The following is a 16,417-nucleotide window of genomic DNA, read 5'->3' as shown; positions in this document are numbered from 1 at the left end:
CTTCATATGGCTCTAAAGGCTTTGGTATGATCCCGGTTTGTAATAACAACATAAAATTTCGTCTTCTTCTATCTTGGTCTGCATGTCATCCATCTCTATATCCTCCTCAGAAGAATCAAAATTAAAATTCATGGTTGAAAATTGAAAGTAATTAAAATTAAGAAAAGATTGATCGGATGAAAGATTGTTGTGTATTTGTGAGATCAAATTCGAGTCGTATTTATAGAGGTGGAAACGGAAACTAGTCGTTCCAGTGACTTTTAAGAAGTTTCCGTTGGGGTCATTGCCACAAATGCTGGAGTTGCTAATGCTGCCGCTGGCGTCATTACCAAGGGCGCCAATGCTTTTAGTTCAGTCGTTAGCGCCAGATATTCGGTCGCGCGTTTAACCATCTATCACTCACTTCTTTTCCACAGTGGAGATTTCTGTTTGACCATCCACGTGGCTCAACAAACAAGTTCATTTGAACATTGCCATAGGAATTGCTCTAACTGGACTCATTAAACTACTTTCGATTGCACTTGGGCAGGCAAAATCTGGTCTCCCTTATATAACTTGGACAAAAAGGAGTAAAACCCATTAGGATACTGAGTCGGGTACATGCGATTTTTACTCTATTCTCATTTGACCATAATCACCATACTTTGACTTGCGTTTTCTTGACTTCATAAATCTCCTCAAACGAAAATTTTGTAAAATTCAAACTCTCAAAATTCTAGGGTTCGCTCTCGTTTCCCCCTTTCATTTTTGCTCCAGTGGTGAAATTGGAATCCTTGTGGTGGCAGGAGCTATTCTCCACAAGAAGACCACTTCGTCATCGTCATCATCAGTATCTTCTAGGTATTTCCTCTTCACATTATAGAATCCAAATGTTGTTCATCTCCTCTCTGTACTGCACCAATAGTAATCTTAGTCCATCTTCTTCTATTGATTCAATTGTAATTAGTTATTTGATAAATTCTTGCGGATTGTCTGAAACTGTAGCTATTACTGTCTCTAAAAAAGTTTATTTCAAATCTAGGGTTTCACTGAACCCTACATTTCCTAATTAATCACCAAGCATCCACAATTTCTGTTATCTGATCCTCAGAAAACCCTAAAACCCAAATTACAAATTGCAAACATCTCTTCCGAGGCACATCAAATTCCTGTATGTAGACAAACGCTGTAGTGTTGGGGTTCATTTTGGGGAAGCTCCATTTTTCGATTAGAGTTGCTGGACTGGTAAGAACCCTTCTCCATCTCCGATCTACTAAATCGAAACAACCCTAAACAGGTTCAAATGCAAAGAACCCTAGAATTGAAAAATTTCCCAGTGTTTTTCTTACTAAGATGTTAATAGCTAATTCTGTCGCTTACGGAGATAGTGAAATTCTAGCTAAAAGTTACTTAAATTGGATGATGTTTGTTTATAATACTGTAGGATTCTTTATCAATCAAGTGATAAGCCTGATGCAGTTTTAGGTTTAATTTGTTGAATCTTATCTGTCTTATTATCGATGTACAACTTAAACCTCTGGGGTTCATAAGTTAAAAGGAACTGGGTTATTGAAATTTTGACCAAAAATATGTTCTGCCCAATGTTATCGCATCAAGGTGTAAGGTAATCTCATAGTTGTATCCAATTGCAACTTTCATATAATCTGAATTAATGCATTAGATGAAGTGTTGAGGTATCTTATGAACTGAAAAGACTCGTCTTTCACAATTTAGAGTGAAAGATGAACATCATGTTCTATTGGTACCTCTGTGTCTATATAATTCAAATCCTCTGAGGGCTTAACTGAAGATAGATTGTTGTCTTCGTAAGGATTTGGTTGAGAAGTATAATAATAAGAAAAGTGGTTGAGCCATAAAAATGTTTCTTGCTTCAAATCGGCAAAATGATATCCGTTTGTGCATCGTTTACAGGAAAGACAAAAGAATCTGCTTCAAGAAACACTTAAAAGATCGTCAGAACCCTTGCGGAGGTAAACCTAGCGCTCAGCGGAAGCTTACGGGTTATAATGGATTTTACACGTCATTTACTTCAGGAAGAATGGGTCCATGTCAGAGTAAGTGCGCTTTTCTACCAATTCTTCCAATAGGACTTTGTCTTTGTGTACATGTACCATGATTATTAGCTGCTAACTTATCTTATTTTCTTAATGCACAGGCTCTGGAGGGGCATCCTGTGGTTCATGAGGCAGATCTTCGGTAAGTGACGTATGTTGCCTCTATATGGTGAGGGTATTGGTGTGGTTTCAGAACTATAACATGTCCTGAAAATGGTGGTTTTGCATGTAATATCTATATTTATGTAAACACTTACCCTACAATCAAAAGTAATGTGGTTATTTTCTTATGAAATTTCAAATTAATTTTATTGTTTACTTCTGGTTAACGTGCTTACGTTGCTCTCTGATCTATTCGTTGCAACATGGTCTGTTATATCTAAATAAAATATTTTTTCTTCCTGATTTACTTCTTTCTGGCAGGATTGGTGGTACTGATAGTGATAGAAGGTTTGACATGGCATTGTTAAGTGAGGCAACATACCCTCGGAAGGCTTATCACCGACACATACATGACAGGGATACCCATGCATATAGCTATCGTGGCATTGATAGCTCCCACGATTCTGGGTTTGACAGGCCTACAAGGTTTGCTGGTCGTAATCATGCTGATTTTGCACCTTATGATATTGGTCATGATTATAGGCATCATATGTCTCGAAGAAGGGAGGATAGGCATGAAAGAGATACCGATTATGGCCGCTCCATCTATGGTTCTGATTGTGACAAAAGCAGAAAAAGAGATGGTAGTTGGGAGAGGTGTGATTCCCTTGTTCGTGTTCGTGATAGACAACGTTCGAGTTGGAAGCGAGATCAAAGTCCAGAACATTCCCTGTATTGTGGACATTATGATCGTCAGAGAATAAGGTCTCCTCGAGTTCACAACCAGTGGAAGGGCAACTATGACGACAGGCGGAATTATGAACATTCTTCAGTGGTATGCTATAAGAGACACTGCATTATTGTCTAGTATATTTTCCGTAAATTTCCTGCTAATTGGGACTACCATTTCCACTCTCAGGTTCCATCTTCAACCGTTAGGGTGAGGGGTTTGTCAAGCAATGCAACTAAGGAAGATGTTTATCAGATTCTAGTAACCTCTATAAACTTTCAACTCTGAATTTTGTCTCACATCTTATTTGTATATGTCGTTTTACCTATAGATGATAAGATTTCTGTTTATCCTCCAAAACAAAAGGCTATTGTTTTGATTGTCTGCCTTCTTATTTCAATTGCTTCTATTATTAGGCAGAATGGGGACCCATTTGTAATGTGAGAGTTTTAAAGGAAAAGGAATCTAGCACCTGTCGTGGATTTGCATTTATTGATTTTCCTTCAGTGGTATGTAAACTTTATGTTGTCCTATACCTCTTTATTCACTATCTAGTTTGTTTCTAAAAACTCATTCTGGTAACACAGAGAGCAGCTCGTACTATGATGGAGGAAGTTGGATATGATGGCCTCGTTGATGATGGGAGAGAGCTGTCTTTTGAGTACAGGTACGTGTTTGTTTTGTATTTTTGGTTACATTTGAACAGAAACATACTACGACTTTCATCCACGATTCAAACAAATTGCAGAGATTTGAGTTAGCTACAATATGTTTGGATAAAGTTTACAGAACGGTGAATCACAAACAACATCTGAGACTGCATATGTTCAGGATTAAAATCTGAAGTTTCACAGTACAGACATGAGGTGCTACAGTTGACACAAATATGGAATTGTTTTTGTCTGGTTACCTAAAGCACTACTTTCACTCAGTTAGCTTAGTGATCAAACTGGATGGCTGGTTTTGCTTCGGTGTTTTAGCACTGTCTTCGTATTTTTTCTTAACTAGGCGTAGGCAGTCAATTTTTCACGATAAGGCCACAAAACTAACCTGCTTGAAAGAATTCATTGTTGAGAAAGACAATAAGAGGACAGAACTTTGATTAGAATCAACTGCAACAGATAAGATGTTTTAATAAACTTTAGTCAATATACAGAGTTACATTCTTTCTTGGTTTACAAATGGGTTAGATAATTGGAGTTCACTATTGTTATCTGGTAATGTAATCAATAGTGCTTGCTGTTTTTACCAACTCACATGTACAGGTTCAAATTCGTAGGCGTTGGACTTTTTGTTCATCTAAAAACAAATTGACTTTTTAAAGACGACTGTATTGTGCTGGATGAATATGTTCGGAGCAATTCATTAGACGTATAACCCAACTTATACAGAAAGAAATGAGATTGTATCAGATCATAGAGCTCTCATATGAACAATATTTTTGCATTTCCCTTTTTTTTGTATGCAAAGGTGTCAACTTTTTTGTTTTTAACACCAATTGTAGAAGTTCCAACATGAATTGATATAATATAGTACACTGAATCTAACCCTATAATCTCCACAGTTTCAAAAAGATCAAATCGAAGAGTCGAGTCCTGCACGAAAAGCTAAATAGCAAGAGAAGAAGGCTACGACAATTAGAAAGAGATGCAGTTGCTGCACGTGCACAGCAACAACAACAAGAAGAAAAAGAGGTGCAAGAGGAGGAAGGAGAAGTAGATGATAGAGATGTGGTAGAAGTAGAACTAGAAGATTGGTTGGCTGTGGATGAGGAAACAGAAGTAGAAGACAGAGAAGCAGGAGAAGGAGAAGCAGAAGTGGATGAGGAAACAGAAGTAGAAGACAGAGAAGCAGGAGAAGGAAAAGCAGAAGTGGAAGAACTAGTACAAGGAGAACAACAACAAACAGAAGTGGAAGACAGAGAAGCAGAAGTCGAAGAACTAGTACAACGAGAAGGAGAAGAACAACTACAGCAGAAGCAGCAACGGCAACTAGTAGAAGAACTTGAGATTGGTGAAATCCTGCACGGGCCTTCTTCACATGGTATTTCTGCTTCCATGTCTTGTGAAGAACTTGAAGAAAGAATGGATTGCATCAAGGAAGATCCATATTTAAAAGTTGTTATAGAAGATATTGAGATCGGTGGTCCAGATGTAATGATGAGGTATGAAGTTATAGGTTTGTGTGCATTTTAGTGCTTAATAACTTGTTATACTACCAATGAACTTGGTTTTTGTTTTATTTACTGTTTGATGTTCTTACTTGCTTATAGGTACTTGAGTGATCCCGAGGTCCTACAGAAGTTGGGGCATGCTATGGGTTTTACAGTTTCAGAAGGCATTGTCAATTCAACTGAACATACTGCACGAGAGGACGCTGACTAAAACTGACAGGATGAGTCAATTTTTAGCGCACATTGAAATAGAGGAGCTCATCTTCATGGTTAACAGAGAAAGAACAGCTGAATGTTTGAATTCCCTGGAGAAGGTTTGTAATCTATGAATCCCTTACTAAGTACACTTGATGTTTGATATATAAATTTGTCCCTAAACTCAAATAAGTGGTTCCTAGTGATCAATTCCTGGACTGGGATTCAGAACGTCAAAGCAAAGCCTGGATAGTATCAGTTCATACCGCTCCTCGTTCGTGCACAGTATGCAACAATGGATGTTGGGGATTACATGGGCGAGATTGAGAGTTGAACTGTAGTAGCCATGCCTCACATCATCTTCTAACTCATTTGGATGAAATGTAGCTAGATCGAGACCTGTAGCTCGTCTGCTCGTGCTAGCAGGAATTTCTGGTGCATCCTCATAGAAGAGTTTTCCTGTATTTGGTGATTATGGCAGCCTCAGGGTTGTGTGGAGTCGTAAAGAGAGTCATTCAATTCCGCAACAATTACCACCACAACCACCCCTAGTAATAACTTGTAAGGGCGAGACATGGTGGAATACTGGAAGATTTAGTACGACTGATACCAGTAATTCCGCTGGTAATGGCATAAGGGTTAGCTGCTGTAATTGTCCTACGCTGCTCCTAGAGAAATTTGGTTTCTGTAATTTGTATTGATTTTATTATTAATCAAACAATAAAAAGGGGTACTTGTTCGGTTACACACTGTAGTTTTGAATTTATAAAGTTTTTGCACATTAACAATTCCAATTTTGTTATTCAGCCTGATTTTATTCAAGGCAATTCTCGAAAGCTATTCTTCCTCCGGTTTAATCGTATCTTATTCATATTTGTATTTGTATTTGTTTTATTTGTTTTTTTCTTTGTTATATTGCTCAAAGTCACAGATTTTGGAGGCCCAGCAACCTTGGTGCTTGGCCCAGCTTCTAATCTAACTTTTATCCCTCCCTTCTTTCCCTTTTATTGCTTCAAACGATTTGAAGAAATGAAAACTAAAAACTCATTTCATTGTTTCTAACAGTAGTTTCATCTTCTTCAAAATCTGATCAGTGATCACAGATGTTTGTCTCCTGTCCATGTAACCTGGACAAAACTAAGAACCTTGTTTTAGACAGTGGGTTCAAGTACCCATCATTTAGCAAAGATTCGGACATGGATTTGATTGGATCTGTTTCTGCAAATATTATTTATTTTGGTTGTTGTTTTCCATTGCCGGAAACGCTTGGTAGGTTCATTTATCTATCATTTACAGCTTAATGTGTTCCTTTGATTTTCTTTTATTCCTTCTCTTAATCTTATGTCCGATCTAATTTTGCAGATGCTCAGAAGAGTTGTGGCGTGGGATAGGAATTCGTTTTAGCAAGTGAGTTTCCATTGATTTCTTTTGCTAATACATGAATTGATTCAACTTGAAGTTTGGGTTTATAATTTCTGAAATTAGGGTTCATTGTGAGGTTCAGGGTTCTGATTAGGTGATTTTTTTTATTTCTTTCTGAATTCATGATGATTGATTGAGTAATTGAAATACAAGTGAAATCAGAAATTGTTCCAAAATGAAGAAACAAGGTTTTCATCATGGTTTTATTTACTGAGTCGCGAGTTGATTTAAAATCGACTCAGTATTCTAACTCGGTCTGATCCGTATTTAGGCCCATCAAAATATTATTGGAAACAGGTTTCTAATCCTAGGAGGAATAGTTGAAGTCCTTGTCCATAAATAGGTTGCAAGAGCGAATATAGAGAGGGAGGAAAAAAAACAACTAGCAGAATACTATAGAAGAGAATTCAAGACCAAAAAAAAAAAAAAAACAGTGAAGAAAGATGCAACAGTTAGGGCAAAACGCTGTTAAACTCTTTCAATAAAGTTGAAGTTCGTATTGCATAATTGTTAGTATCAGTCTTCTTCCTGTTTAGATACCGTTTATCCATCATCTAGGATTGTTGAAAAAGAGTTATTATGGCTGTAGCTGCCCCTGGGCAGCTCAATCTCTATGCGTCCCCTGCTTTTGGATCCCGCACCGTTGATTGTTTCGACAAGTTGGAGCAGATTGGTGAAGGAACATATGGGTGACTATTCTAACTATTATAAAACCCTTATTAAAACCCTAATTCTCTGGTGCATTGTGTTATTGACTAGTATACAAATTTATTTCTGATTTGAATGGGTTTTATTTAATAAAGTTTGTTAGTGGATTGTAATGGCAATCATAATTTCTTGTTTTCTCTGAAAACCAGCTCATGACAAGCATAATGCAAGTTTAAGTCTGTTTGCGCTCAAACCATAGTTCCCTTATACCTTCTCGAGGTTAATTGTTTTTTTTTATCTGTTGTCCACACTCTCTTGCAGTCTAGTTTACAAGGCTAGAGACGTCTTAACAGGGGAAATTGTTGCCCTTAAGAAGATTCGAACGGACAAGGAGAAAGAAGGGGTAACATTCGTTATTTTCTTAACCAATTATTAATTGGACGCCTGAGCTTTGGATGTCTAACATTAAAGTTTGACTGTTTGCAGTTCCCTATAACTGCCATGCGAGAAATTAAAATTCTAAAGAAATTGCGTCATCAAAATGTGATTAAGCTGAAAGAGATTGTTACCTCCACTGGTACCCTTCTTTTTAGTTCTTCCAGTTTTAATTCGTAATTTCTTTTTCGTTTTGCTCACGAGTCTCATCACTAGTTTTCACACTTAATTATTAAGGTTTCTAAACCTTTTACTGTCACCAGGACCCGGGAACGATGAGCAAGGGAAGCCAGGTGCGTAGGTTTACAGTTGCATGAATTTCAGCTGAAAATTTTCCTTCATTACTCTTCTACAATTCAGATATATTTCTTAGAATATTATTTTGTTATCACATTGGTTACTGATTACCAAGGCTATTCAGCATATCATCGACTAAGCTTCGTTGCTCCACTGAACTTCTTGGAGGTGAATTGATATACGAAATTACCTGCATTTTTTATAGGGCCGACAGATGGTAACAAGTACAAGGGTGATATCTATATGGTATTTGAATACATGGACCATGACTTTTCTGGGCTTTCTAAACGTGGGGTGCGATTTTCAGTTCCTCAGATCAAGGTACCATCAGAAACTTATCTTTGAGAATTGTTAGTTTTTCTGCAAGTGATTGTCGTGTGAGTACTCAAGTTACTCTGTCCCCAGTGCTATATGAAGCAGCTATTGACAGGACTTCATTACTGTCACCTCAATGAAGTACTTCACCGTGACATTAAAGGTTAATTTTAGGCCAAGCTATTCTGTTTTATTAAATAAATTGAGTTTTCGCTTTTCTTTTCTTTTTTCCAATGGTCCGAGACGTTGAAATTATATGTTCCTGCAGCTGCTAATCTTCTAGTAGATAATGAGGGGAACCTTAAGCTTGCAGATTTTGGCCTTGCAAGATCGTTATCCAACGACCATCAAGGGAACCTGACAAATGAAGTGATTACACTGTGGTATAGGTAATAACTGTTGCAATTGGGTCTTACAAAGTTGGGTATTCAGTTGACGCTACTTGTTAGTCTGTGCAGCATTTTTACATATTTGGTTCCTTTTTACGACCCCAGAAATATTGCTCGGAGCTACTAAATATGGACCGGCTATTGACATGTGGTCCGTGGGATGTATTTTCGCGGAGCTTCTGTTAGGAAAACCAATCTTACCTGGCAAAGACAGGGTGATATTCTATTCCTTCTTCAGTAATGGTTTATGGTTATGTACCTTACAACATAGCTTGCTAGTATCCTGCCTGGATTTCACGAACAGTTATTAAGAAAGACCTTGTGTCTGTGTGTTTCTTCACTCCAAATGAATGGTTTTCTGGAATAGTTAGTGCCAGTTCTCGAATGATGTCAACTGATTTGACCCTAACATGTCAACTGATTTGACCCTAACATGTTAAGAGAACTGTGACCAGAATTGTAAAAAGAAAACGACATTAAGAACAATAGATATGAGTCAATATCCTAGATCGCAATAAGCTACTAAATTGGTGCACGGGATAAACACAAAACAAAAGACAAGAAATACATGACCAAGTAAACGTAAAATGTGTATCATAATGGTACCAAGCTACTAATAGGTTCATAAATATCATCTGTTACCTAACACCCAACTTCTGTTGCATAGTTTGGATGTGCATATCTAATAACATATTTGTTTCCTTTTCGGGTTGCCGAATCGTGTGATTGCTATGAAATTTTCCGAAATTCTGTGAACCTATGTGGTCTGGTTTATCTGTTCATTTTCTTTTACCTACATTTTGATATTCAGATATTTTATTATATGATGAGAGTTCTCTGACAAATACTTGTTGACCAAAAAAATTGAAAATGGATTTCCAAGAATTGAACTAGATATAAATATTTTCTGCAGACAATGCAATTGGAGATGATTTTTAAGCTTTGTGGATCTCCCAATGAGGTCAACTGGCCTGGTGTCTCTAAGTTACCCTGGTATAAGAATTTCAAGCCAAAGGAGCCCAAGGAGAGCTGTCTCAGGGAAACTTTCAGGCAGTATGTAACCAACTCTCACATAGATTTATTTCAATGACTAGTACTTGGTGCTCTTTTTGAATTATTGGTTCAAAATATTATAAATAATTGTTCTCTATGCCCTTGCGTAGGTATGGTCGCCATGCCGTGGAGTTATTGGACAAAATGATGACTCTTGACCCATCTCAGGTACTAATTTAAAACTTACACGTGTCGAGATAAATGATGGCGAAGTTAAATAATTTAATATGATTCTATGAAACTATATTTCCACCAGAATAAGTTACCCCTCTAACTTCTCTTTGTTCTTGAAACTACCCGTGGACTACCTTTAGCTTGTGGTTCCTCCTCTGGATATACATCTTTACGATTCTATGAATCTACTCTCTCCATTGGATGACTGAACTTTACCTCTTGATGACTAAATCATAATGCCATCTTCATGTTTTCAGAGAATATCAGCCAAAGATGCGCTTGATGCCGAGTATTTCTGGACGGATCCCCTGCCTTGTGATCCCAAGAGGTGACATTCCATGACCACATCCTCTTTCCTGTATAACCTTTTGTGCGCTCCTCGATAAAAGTTGATACGGTGACAGGTCTTGGCGGAATGAAATTCTCATATGTAGATGTATATGCGTTTTTCTCTGATCTCGGTTTTGATAATGCTGAAATTTAATTTTACTTTATGGTACAGTTTGCCTAAATATGAAACGTCACACGAGTTCAAGGTACGCCAGCAGCAGAGGCAACAAGAGGAAGCAGCGAAACGGCAAAAGCTACAGCACTCACATGTGCCTCCGTACCAACAGTCTAGGTACCCTCCACTCCATCCAGGAGTTAACCAGCCTATACATACTTCTCAGCCTCCAGTGGCTGCTGGAGCTAGCCATCATTATGGAAAATCACGAGGACCTTCTGGTGTGCCCTCTAGATTCAATCCAAATCGAGCAAGTCAAGGTGGTGGAGGAGGTTACAACTCTGGCTCATATCCACATTCTCCACAAGGACGTGGACCTCCTTATGTTGCTAACGGAATGCCTGGTCCCCGAGGAGGTGGTAGTAATTACAGTCATAACAGTTCAAGTTACCGTCCACATCCATATTCACGAGGTTCAAGTTCTGGTCGAGAGGCGCCAGGCGACAATAGTAAATCACATCAGCAACATTATTATAGTAAGCATTGTAATGGCGACAGGGGTTAAATGACACGACAGACGTAACTGAATCAAGGCTGGAGACTATCAAGTTGGGCGGTCTTCTTTTTCCACTGAAAAGCGATATGGTTGCAGGTCAGGACTTAAGATTCCGTATCTCAAAGTTGTGTAAAACTATTCCCTTTAGGGAACTTGGGGTAATGTGAATTTGTACAGATATATACACCGACTGATATCACCTACAGCACTTGGCAAATTTTCCCTCTACTCCACTTAGTTACATCTTGAGAATCTCACTCATATCATGAAAAATAAATGTAAAGTGCATTAGCCTCTTTCTGAGGTGGTACCGAGGTCTATGAGTTGTAAAGTGTATCCGAGTGCTTGAGCTTCAAATGTGGATCTCTGGAACGCTTTGTGACATGAAATCTATCATTGTACTTCAGAAATTGTTCCATGAATCGAACTGTGTCTAAATTTTATCTTTATTCTGTCATATATGTGATTCTCAATTTGCTTCTTGATCCAAGATAATCATCTTGAATCGCAATCCATTTTTGTATTGATCTCCACCCTACTATTTACTGGGTCGCCTGTGTTTTCTAGGGCATCATATTACCTTTTTTCTTCTCTCTTTCACGCCACCTCCGAAACAACCACCAGCGGATCGACCATGGCTTCAGATGTTTATGATCATCAGCAACAATACGAAGACAGCAACATAATGATATCTCCTCTCAGCATAATGCACTACATAGATCGGTTTTTGCTTTCCTAATTATAAGTCGTTCTAAAGTCAAGCTTTATAGAACAATACACTACATGGATCTTGTTGATGTGGAAATTGGATGTACAATGCATCATATTTCTGGTGTAGATAACCAGGTTGGAAACTCCTTTTGTTATGTAAGTTGATTTTTCATCTTTAAGAATTATACTAGATTTTGTGCCGCTTCGCAAACTTGGTTCACCAATTCAATCTACAACTACAAACTACAAATACAATGCATCACCGCCTCTTTCTTTGATTTGGTAAAGCTCGGCTTCGCCTCACCCAAGTCCCCATTTGATTCAGTAAAGCTCGGCTTCGCCTCGCCCAAGTCCTTTAAATTGATTGGAAGTTGTTGCAAACGAACCCTAACAAAACTTCATAAGCCAAACGGGAAGGCATCCACGTCGTTTTTGTGGACGCTTGGCGGCCTTCGTATTCATTAGGAAAAATTAACTTGACCATTCGGTGCCAATATCATTGGAAAAGCAAGTATCCGTTTATATGTTTTTGGATAGTGAACACATCTTTAATGTATATGTGGTTAACACTTACATTATCTATTCAGTCAGTGCCAATATCATTGGTCAAGTCCTAAGTATTACATAGTCAAGGCATGTGCATTAAGAATGAGTTTTAGGTTTCCGTTCGTCAATAGGAGTGTCATATCCACTGCTTTGTTGTTCAACCATCCGACTTGAACCTTCCCCTTCTTGGCGACCCCTTTTCACCAGCATGGTCTGGATTGGGTCAACAATGTTGACTGAAAAACATTAGTCAATTGGTTGTAGAGGTCTGTTTGTTCTCGAGTGTTCATCGGCTCTCCGCTCCGGATTTTTTCTATCATTTTATTCAACAGGCTTGTTGGACACTATTTATTACACGAGGATGAGAAAAATGTTCATACCATTCCATATATCCCTCGTCAGCAGCATTTGGCTCATCAAACGAATCTTGCAACTCTGCAGCAGGAACAAGATAATTACCGAAGTTGTTCCATTGGTCCACTGATGGAACAGGTTCGTATTTTGGAACAAAATTCTTTTCGGTGTTGTTACTTCCCCGCTTCTTCACTTTGAAGTTGATGTTTTCCTCATTTGGGACGCTTTGGACACAAGAAATCAATACTCTTCGAGGATTATACATTGTACAACCGCTAGGATGAAACATCGGTCCATTATAAGACGCGATAGTTGAGAAATCAATGGCCTCAACATCTTCTATTCTTCATCTGATTGAAGGGTGTATGGATGGAAAACCACATCTTCAACTGTTGCATTATCCAATGTCTCTCTCAACCTCAACACCTTGTTTTTCTTACCCTTGTCCCGTGAGTTCAAAAACTCATATTTACCAACTGTAGGCCTCCCATAAGGCCAAGGAGTGTGAGCATAAGACAATTTCAGTTTAGGGAAGTGGTCATACACCCAAACCTATGAGAAGAAGCCACAAATGATTCATTCAATTATCAAAAACAAAGTTCAGTTTGTTCGCAAATATAATTTGAAACACACAAAGGATAATTTAACGGTCTCCGATGTCATCACCAACTTACCTTGAGAAACCAAATATTTCATCCCTCCAAACTCATCTATCAATGTTTTCATCTTGATCTTTCTCAACTTCTTCTTGAAGGACCGGTCTGGGTTGAACTCATTAACTCATCACCTTCATCGGGCTCTTTTGCATCTCGTCTAAACTCACCATGTGCCTTGGAATAGTTCCATCCTAGACACTTGAACACAAACTTTCAATAACTTCATAAGTCATCGAGGGATCGTATCCATCTCGAACACTTGTACCCGTAATTGGTAGGCCTGTGATTCGATGACAATCATCCGGAGTTATTGTCATCTCGCCAAAAGGTAGATGAAAGGTATCCGTCTCTGGATAAACCCTCTCGAAAAATGCAAAAAAAGTGACAGCATCAAATTTTTGGTGCGCATGTTGTATCGCATTCCATAGTACATAATAAAATACCGCCAACCAGACCTCATCACACTTATTCTATATTCCATATCCTATTCTTTTGACATTTCAAAACACGAACAACATTATTATGATCCTACAGAAACAACATCATATCTTATATACTAATATATAGCGAAAATATATGTAAGAATATAATAAAATGACTGAGAAATCTTGATGGTTAAGATTCAATACCTTTGTTGCAAAGATCTTCGCTTCCCATGAGTTTTGTAGCCAAACAATACCTCCCATCCATCTCTTGGAGTACCATAAGTTGGGTTCTTAATTTGGCGACAAACACAAATTGTCATCAGGAATATATGCATATCTACCACAAGGATTTTTAGGCGTCTTTCTAGGTTTTTTCTTAACTACCTCGGCTTGTTCCTCTTCCTCTTCCCCTGAGTCATCCTCTTCTTCACCCGAGTCATCTTCATTATCTCCATCCTTATCTTCATCTTCCTCATCTCCTTCACCGTCATCATTGTCATCCTCATTTCCTTCTTCTTCTTCAGCTGGTGGAGCTTCCACCATCTCTTCCTCATTTCCTTGATTATGTTCTTGATTGCTCATGTCTTCCACAATCTCTTGATTAACGGTTCGATTACATTGTCAACATTATCTCTATTGACATCATCTTGGATGACAACACACGGTAATGTCCCCCTCCAACTTAACATTTTTGGTTTCGCGCTTACGGACACCACAGTGTACTTTTCCACGAGGGTGGGTGTTCTCAGATCTTCTAGTGAAGGTTGGTTTGATTTTTTGCCTTTCCGACTAATCAAGAAAACAAAAGATATTAGCTTAACCGATAAATTATTGACTAAATCAGACGCAACATAAGGGTTCTCGTAGTTAGGTTTGGTTAGTAGAAAAAGTTCACGAATAATAGTCCAACTCTATAAAAAAAAATCATGTTCCAGAGAAACGTTCGGTTAGTCCAGCTTTTTTACGAATAAACCGAACTCTACGTTAAATGTAATTAGGGAAGAGTTCGGTTTGTTATTGAGAATAAACCGAACTCCACATGTATGAAATGTTGGTAGAGTTCGGTTACTACATAGTTTTCCAAAATTTTGCGAACCAACCGAACAAAGTTGCAAAAGTTCGGTTGAAAGAGAACTAAACATAGTTGGCAAAATAGCACAGTTCAGTTACATTGTTTTTTTTTTTTTTTTTTTTTTTTTTTTTTTAAGAATATGGGTAGAGTTCGGTTACTAGACATGTTTCAATTTTTTTGCAAACCGAATAACCAGTTCGGTAACCTAGTTTAATATCTTATGGAACCGAACTGTTCTTCATTTCAGGGAGTTCGGTTAAGAAACTAGGGCAACAATAAAACACGTTCTAACCGAACTCAACACTGTAACTTCCATTTGAACCCTATTTTGATGATTACTAATCAATTGAATCGATGAAAATAAAACTAAAATTAATGGGTTTGTCGGGAAATACCTGCGAATCGGTCCCATGGAAGATTCAGGGTTCTTCTTGCGACTTTTACACCGAATTAAGGCTTCATCTTCCGGATTAAGTTCTTCTTAAATCTGATTTGCTTGATTAGATAGATGTCCTAATAGTGGATCTGATCCTGTGAGCTTTCGAAGAACCATTTATATACTTGATTGATTAATCGACGATGAAAATTTTATGAATCGACGATTAATCGATAAAGAAGAGGTTGAGACGAAGAAGAAGATAAGAAGAGAAAATTTGTTTTCTCCCAAAACAGTTTCTGCGGCGTGTAGGGTAGGGAGGAGGTTTGATTTTCTATTTTTGTTAATAGATTCAATTAGGTTAATTTTATTTTTGGATAGTTATTAGTTTAGTTAGGATTTGGGGGCAATTTAGTAATTGTACCGGATTTTAGGACATCCCTTATAAGTATAGGGTAAATGGCTTATAGGACCATGGTCCTCCAAAAAAGCATGGTCCCCAAAAAATCGTTCTTATATTTGAAGTAGCTTTCTTTAAGCTAGTTATTTTTATATTCGACTAGAGCGTCCAAAACCCATCAATGAGACTAAACGTTAATTTCTACATTTAATATTATCACTAGAGGTGAGCATGGGCCGTTATGGACCTGTTTTCACCTCATCCTCATCCACATCCAATCCAATCCAATCCACTATGGATTTCAAACTTGGTATCCGCATCCAATCCAACATCTAACGAATTCGCATCCAATGGATGCACGGATGAACGGATTGGGTGCGGATAATCCAATGGATTTGTGTTAGTTAAAATTTATAATGAAAAAACAAACCTACATATATGACTTCTTACAGAACCTACACATTTTATATATGTATATAAATATAGAAATGTCATGGACAACACTCCAAGCGAACACCTTAAAAATTCCAACATTATCCATATATTTTGTAGAAACTATATAAATGCACTTAATTTAACGGGTATGGATGTCAAACGGATTTTCAAGATTACATCCGAGTCCAATCCGTAATCCGTTGGATTTCAAAAATCTCATCCGCGCCCAACCCATTAACGAACGGTCCGGGCATCCATCCAAATGCGGTTGGTCCCGATTAAATCCACGGATTACGGATAAAATGCTCAGCGATACACTGCAGCGGAGGACCCAAACCACAGAATGTGAATTACACTCCTTTCTTTATGCATCTAATCAGGTAACACTCAACCCAACACCACAAGTTGGCTGGCAAAAAGAAAACTCAAAAGCTATCTCAAGCAAACTAAAAGC

The 16,417-nt window shown here is 38.0% G+C and overlaps 1 protein-coding gene and 1 pseudogene across 6 annotated transcripts; both read left to right on the top strand.

The window, feature by feature from the left end:
* Positions 1-708: 708 nt before the first annotated feature.
* On the top strand, positions 709-6,042 carry LOC113328257 (SUPPRESSOR OF ABI3-5-like). 6 transcript variants are annotated; one of them, XR_003349322.1, is made up of 11 exons: positions 715-840; positions 1,091-1,224; positions 1,912-2,054; positions 2,156-2,196; positions 2,478-2,991; positions 3,076-3,147; positions 3,303-3,395; positions 3,474-3,553; positions 4,451-5,050; positions 5,159-5,373; positions 5,458-6,042. XR_003349322.1 is itself a non-coding variant. In XM_026575372.1 (9 exons), exons 2-9 carry the CDS (start codon positions 2,007-2,009, stop codon positions 5,268-5,270), a joined length of 1,560 nt encoding a protein of 519 aa, XP_026431157.1. In that variant the 5' UTR covers positions 715-1,224; positions 1,912-2,006; the 3' UTR covers positions 5,271-6,042. The 6 variants fall into 6 exon arrangements, 1 of the variants encoding a protein (XP_026431157.1); XR_003349323.1 differs by lacking the exon at positions 1,091-1,224 and having other exon boundaries at positions 709-840; XR_003349324.1 differs by having other exon boundaries at positions 715-1,224; positions 5,484-6,042.
* Positions 6,043-6,257: 215 nt separating this feature from the next.
* Positions 6,258-11,445, top strand: LOC113328239 (annotated as a pseudogene).
* Positions 11,446-16,417: the final 4,972 nt, after the last annotated feature.

Source organism: Papaver somniferum, unplaced genomic scaffold (assembly GCF_003573695.1).
Source record: "Papaver somniferum cultivar HN1 unplaced genomic scaffold, ASM357369v1 unplaced-scaffold_107, whole genome shotgun sequence".
NCBI classification, from domain to species: Eukaryota; Viridiplantae; Streptophyta; class Magnoliopsida; order Ranunculales; family Papaveraceae; genus Papaver; species Papaver somniferum.
The sequence above is the reverse complement of the archived record's forward strand: the minus strand, read 5'-3'. Positions and strand labels throughout refer to the sequence as shown.

Excerpts from the sequence above, each read along its gene's own strand:
- LOC113328257 (XM_026575372.1), top strand. The coding sequence starts at position 2,007 with ATGGATTTTACACGTCATTTACTTCAGGAAGAATGGGTCCATGTCAGA. Across the intron at positions 2,197-2,477 it reads GTTCATGAGGCAGATCTTCG|GATTGGTGGTACTGATAGTG; the intron begins GTAAGTGACGTA and ends TCTTTCTGGCAG. Across the intron at positions 5,051-5,158 it reads GGTCCAGATGTAATGATGAG|GTACTTGAGTGATCCCGAGG; the intron begins GTATGAAGTTAT and ends ACTTGCTTATAG.